General features: G+C 39.6%; 1 protein-coding gene across 1 annotated transcript in view; it reads left to right on the top strand.

Moving 5' to 3' along the window:
* Positions 1 to 5,320, top strand: part of LOC106941214 (kinesin-like protein KIF20B) — a gene marked incomplete at its 5' end in the record, with an annotated part of 34,890 nt that overhangs the window by 12,731 nt on the left and 16,839 nt on the right. Inside the window, 2 exons of the mRNA XM_015024157.1 lie at positions 729 to 858; positions 1,187 to 1,330. Coding sequence (XP_014879643.1) covers positions 729 to 858; positions 1,187 to 1,330 — 274 coding nt within the window. The remainder of the gene's footprint in view (positions 1 to 728; positions 859 to 1,186; positions 1,331 to 5,320) is intronic.

The raw sequence follows: 5,320 nt of genomic DNA on the forward strand, positions 1-5,320 counted from the left end.
AAATGTCCGCCAGCGCCCCCTGCCGTCCTCTGAACGCCCCCTGGGGGGCGGTACCGCCCACGTTGAGAACCGCTAAGTTTAGACAGAGACTGACTTTGTGAATTCTGGAGTAGAGATCATGTGGAAATAAAATGAGCATTGTCCAGTGTCATCTCTTGAGTTTTTAAAAAGTAAGTGTTCTCTGTAGAACTTCTGCAGCTGATTGCAAAATAACCCCAAAGTGCTCTTTACTTTTTCTACTTCCTGCAACTGTCAATACGCCAGGCCAGGACATACTGGAGCTGTCAGAAAGGAAATCTAAAATCATGCTTAACAACTGAAGTCTAGTGCCCCTCAGACACACACTCACACACATAGAAGGATGAGTTAAGCTTCGGGTCAGTTCACCAGGTGCAGAGAAGAGTTAGACTGCACATTGTTGCTCTGTTTACAGTTTGACCCCATGCAGGAGATTCTACTCCCTCCGTTAGTTTTAACAAGGTAACAGTGGTCTCTGTTCTTATTTAACTGGTAGAACTGTGTTGGCTTTCATCAAAGTCTGGAGCAGCAGCAATGTTCTCAGAACTGTCAGAAATCTGTGAGCAGAAAAATGACATCATCAGTACACTCCAGGAAGACCTAAGGACCGCCACACTCTACTGCTTCCTCCATCAGACTGTTTTCTGTCAGACTTCATGCCTCTGATGCTCCTGTTTCCTAACGTCTGAGAGAATGCTGCTGTCTTTCAGAGACCGGCCACCTGTACCTGTGGGAGGAGGACCAGAGAGGACCAGATAGCAGGGGAGGAGAGGAAGGAGAGCTGTAAGCGCCAACGAGATGACGCAGAGGGGCAGGGAGGAGGAGCAGTCAAGAAGAGAGGTTTGAATTTTCCTCTGATCATGATCATGTTTCCTCTGAAAAACCCTGAGAGGTTCATCCATGTCAGTCACTGAATATGTTACCTTAGAAAGCCTCCGTTTAACATCATCATTTGTATGAACTGACATTCTCCCCAATGGTGTGCAGTTATCTCTACAGATTCTGTTTGATGGTTCAAGTTGTATCATCTTAAAAAATCTTTAGCTTCTTGGTTACCTTTTTCTTGTAAATAAATATGAAATAAATAATAAAAACCAAAGATCAGATGATGGCTGTCTTCTGTGCGGAGACAGACATATGAAGTGGTTTATGTGGTTTCTCCTCTCAGTAGCCCTGGAAGAAGAAATCTGGAGGCTGCAGGAGGAAGACGACAAGAAAGATGAGACCATCAGTGAGCTGAGGAGGGGGCTGGAGGAGCTGAAGAACGACAACCTGGAGTTGGAAAGGAAGGTTCAGGAGCTGACAGGTGCTGGTAAATGTTCCTCTAGGCCAGTGTTTCTTAACTTGACTCCTCTGGACACAATGACCTGCATGTCTTAGGTGTTCCTTTTCCTAAGACAGGCTACAGGTTAACAGTCTGCAGGTCACCTACGGAATTCTGCAGAGGTAACCCATTCCAATCAGGTGTGCCGCATGTTACATGCTCACATTTGCTTCCTTCTCCTGATTGTTTGTTTGTTTTTGTTTTTATTTTGACACCTTTGACGGTTCACTGATGTAGGGGCGGGGCACAGCCCCTGTTTAGCTGGGCTGGTGGCCCAGCTACACAGGAAATGTAAAAATATTACTGGGTAATTATATGTTACGGGAAAACATCGCCAGTGAAATGCTATTTAAACACACAACTAGTCTTAAAAACAACTAATTGAAATTAAAATCTATATCAATTATTTGCACTTCTGACTTAATCCAAATTAAGTCAGCGGCTCCATAAGGCTCCAGGGCTTCTGGGGCCCCATAAATGCTCATATTTTAACACAGACCACAGATATGTAACATTTATTTATTGAGATTATCAATGTCGATACATCTGATTTAATGGTTTCAGCATACATAAATTTATATGTTTTAAATTGTTTAACATTTAAATGTAAGATTTAAAGGAGCTGACAAGTTTACTTTGTAAAAGTTCAAAGAACAACATTCATAGTTAGATTATTTTGTTATAGCAACAATCTGATGCTGTGAGTTTAATCTTTGAGTTTGAGCTCTGTTTGTTTACAAATACAAATGAGTAAACTGCGATAACTGATTGGTTTTAGATTGACCAGTTAAGCTACTCCCCCTCTCCCAGTTTAAATCTAACACAGAAGATGTTAGAGGTGCTGATGTTTTTTAGCAGCAAGAGGGGCCTCTAAGTCAGATTCTGCTCAAGGCCTCATGCAGCCTTGGACCGGCCCTGCATGATGAGGTAAATCCGCTGCACTGTGCAGAGATGCGCAACAAAGGAGAGATTTAATTCAGTGCTGCTATTGAATTAAATCAATAGCAGCTACTGGTCCATTTTGTATCTGTTGAGGTTTTAACACAGAAACTATTTTGGTTGGTCGTGTTTATAGGACGAGTTTCTCAGATCTCCGCGCAGCCGCGTGCTTTAACTCTAGCTGACTAAGTGGACAAAGCATTTGATATGGTTTGATGCATCATGTAACTGGAAAAATAGTACTAGTAATAATAAAATAATATAAAATCAGTGTGATGCATGACTCTGAAGAGAGCGCGAAAGATCCTCACCGGGCTGAACCTGCATAAAGATTAATATTGGTTCGTTAATCACTAACGCTCCGGCCAACTGGGAATACAGACATAAACTTTATCAGCGCAGACAGAGCCGGGTGCTGGGCAGTGTGTTGAGATGGAAAAGCCGCACAAAATTCTTGGTCCACAATCATTCTCACTGCTCCTCAATGCACCTCTGAAAGAGACTACAAGTTTTTCCTGTGGTTCATGTAGAGCACGTGTCAAACTCAAGGCCCGCGGGCCACATGTGGCCCGCCATGTCATTTTATGTGGCCCTCCCCAGCGTTTTATAGGCCCATGTTTGACTTAAAATAGGTTTTGAGCACGAATCGACTACAAACTATATCTCCCATAATGCATTCCGATTGTTACCAGCCAACATTACGGCTTCTCGCCACTAGAGAGCAGCAGAGTCACCTCAAGCTGCTTATTGATTTTCCCAGCGAATAAAACTGAGACATCGACAAGCTAACATCAAAATGTCCAAGAAAAGAAAAATTGATTTACAAGTAAGGCTGTGAATGAAGATGTGTGTGAGTTGGTGTCAGGGCGGCAGGTCGCGCTAGACTTTTTTTGTTATCCGTTATCTTTACTGACAACATAAAAAAAAATCGGTCATGTACTATTTTTACCCATGAAATTACAATCATATTAACATCGCTATTTCGTCACATTTTATGCGGTTTAGTTAATATTCACTGTGAATCCAGACCCCATCACAAATTAAGCAGATAAATGCATCTACATTTTTCTCCGTAGTGACAAAAACCACTGACTGAGGCCATAATAACTTTTAATAAATTAAATTAAGCAACTTCACTTAAATTAGCATCACTTCACCCGCTGGGATCTGAACGCACTTCCTCCTGGTTCCCATCTGCAGAAAAATCTGCGCTAATTCATCGAGAAGGACCTCGCTGCAGCAAACAAAAAGGGACGGGGACGGACCGCTGTCAGTCTCATACCTTATTTGGAAATGGGACCATTGCACTCCGGAAGTGAAGGGGACGCTATTTCCTATTTTATCCGCGGTCTCCCGTCTTAATTTTCTTTTGAAATCTGTGATATAGCTTCATCTTTAGGAAGGACTTCCTCTCTCAGCATGTATTTGAACTTCTCTCTTTTATTTACTTCAGCACAGCTCTGTTTTTAACAATTTCCGTTGCTTTCTGTGTACTTCTAAATCTGCTCCTTTTTCGCATCTTTCTGGGTCTGCTACTGCCTCTAGTGGCGTGGTGGTGGTAGCACAACTAATATAAATACATTACTAAATCAGAATACCAACGTTTTTATTATTTATTATTAATTCTCGCATAACTAGAACCGCAAAAGATAAAGTCCCTCACAAAACACCATACCTTTTAATTTTCTTAAGGAAGCAGAGCTAATTAAACAACAAACAATACCTGAAAGTGGTTCCAGTTTCACTCGATGGCCAACCTGTTGAAACTGTGGGAAGTTTTAAATACCTTGGATCATTCCAGGACAGTCAGCTCAATTTTGCTGAAAACACTGGCTACATTTTTAAGAAACGTCACTCTATCTTTTAAGAAGACCCAGTGATCTTGGGGTTACCTAACAAGTGCAACTCGTGCAAAACCTCTAGTTAGTTAGAGGTAACATTAGCTAACATTACCTCTAGTTAAGTAATGTTAGCATTTTAACAATGAGTTAAAATGTTAAAACTTAAAAATTTAACTTAAGTTTTAAGTCATCTCAAGTTTTAACTGTTGAGGGCTTTAGCTTTTCATCTCCTCGGCTGGTTTGGTCACATGAGCTGCAGACTAACAGACAATCTTTTAAGAATACTTGGAAAAATAGTAGGTAAATAGTGGTGAAACCAATAACAACTCTGTCTAAACTGTTTAGAGCATCCATCCTCTTTTTTTCGTCAGTTTGAGCTCATGAAGGCGTTATTGTGTTCCTCTGGTAAATATAGAACATCTATTAGAAGTCATTCACTGACAGTGCAATAATTATTCTTAGCCAAATTAAATGATAACATTTACCTGTAGCATGCTAAGTGTTTACTTGATGCACAAATTGTTGATATGATTCTATTAATTAGTTTTATTTTATTGTTTTAGAGTCAAAGAAAAATTTCCACCTTGGAAGACTAAATAGTTTAAACATATTTTTTCCTATATATAGGACTCTACCAACAAAACAAAAATGTGGATTATTGCTTGCTTGGCTATTCGTCTGTGAACCTAATTAATTTATTCGTTATTGACTTTTGCTCAATTAAATTTCTTATGTATACATTGTATATGGTATTTTTATTGTTGTTGATAATGTTGTTTTTCATGTCTTATTTCTTTTGTTCCTCCTATAATTGATGGAGATATATAGATATTATTTACAATGTATAAAGGTGTTGTTTATGTCACCTAATTAGCTCTACATGCTGAAGAAAAATATGGTATTTTAGAAGATAATTTATCTTTCACTTTACCAGTAATGGCGAAATTAATAGTAAATAATAAAGATTTTGTGGTATTCTCGTTTAGTGACATAATTATATTAGTTGTCTTACCACCCCCACGCCACTAGAGGCAGTAGCAGGCCCGAAAAGATGTGACTAAGAAGCAGATTTAGAAGTACAGAAAGCTAAGGAATTTGTTAAAAGCTGTGAGCTGGGCTGAAGTAAATAAAAAAGAGATGTTGAAATATATGCTGAGAGTGAAACTCCTTCCTACAGATGAAGCTATATCACAGATTT

Source organism: Poecilia latipinna, unplaced genomic scaffold (genome assembly GCF_001443285.1).
Source record: "Poecilia latipinna isolate Pla-1442-1.1 unplaced genomic scaffold, P_latipinna-1.0 Scaffold3552, whole genome shotgun sequence".
NCBI classification, from domain to species: domain Eukaryota; kingdom Metazoa; phylum Chordata; class Actinopteri; order Cyprinodontiformes; family Poeciliidae; genus Poecilia; species Poecilia latipinna.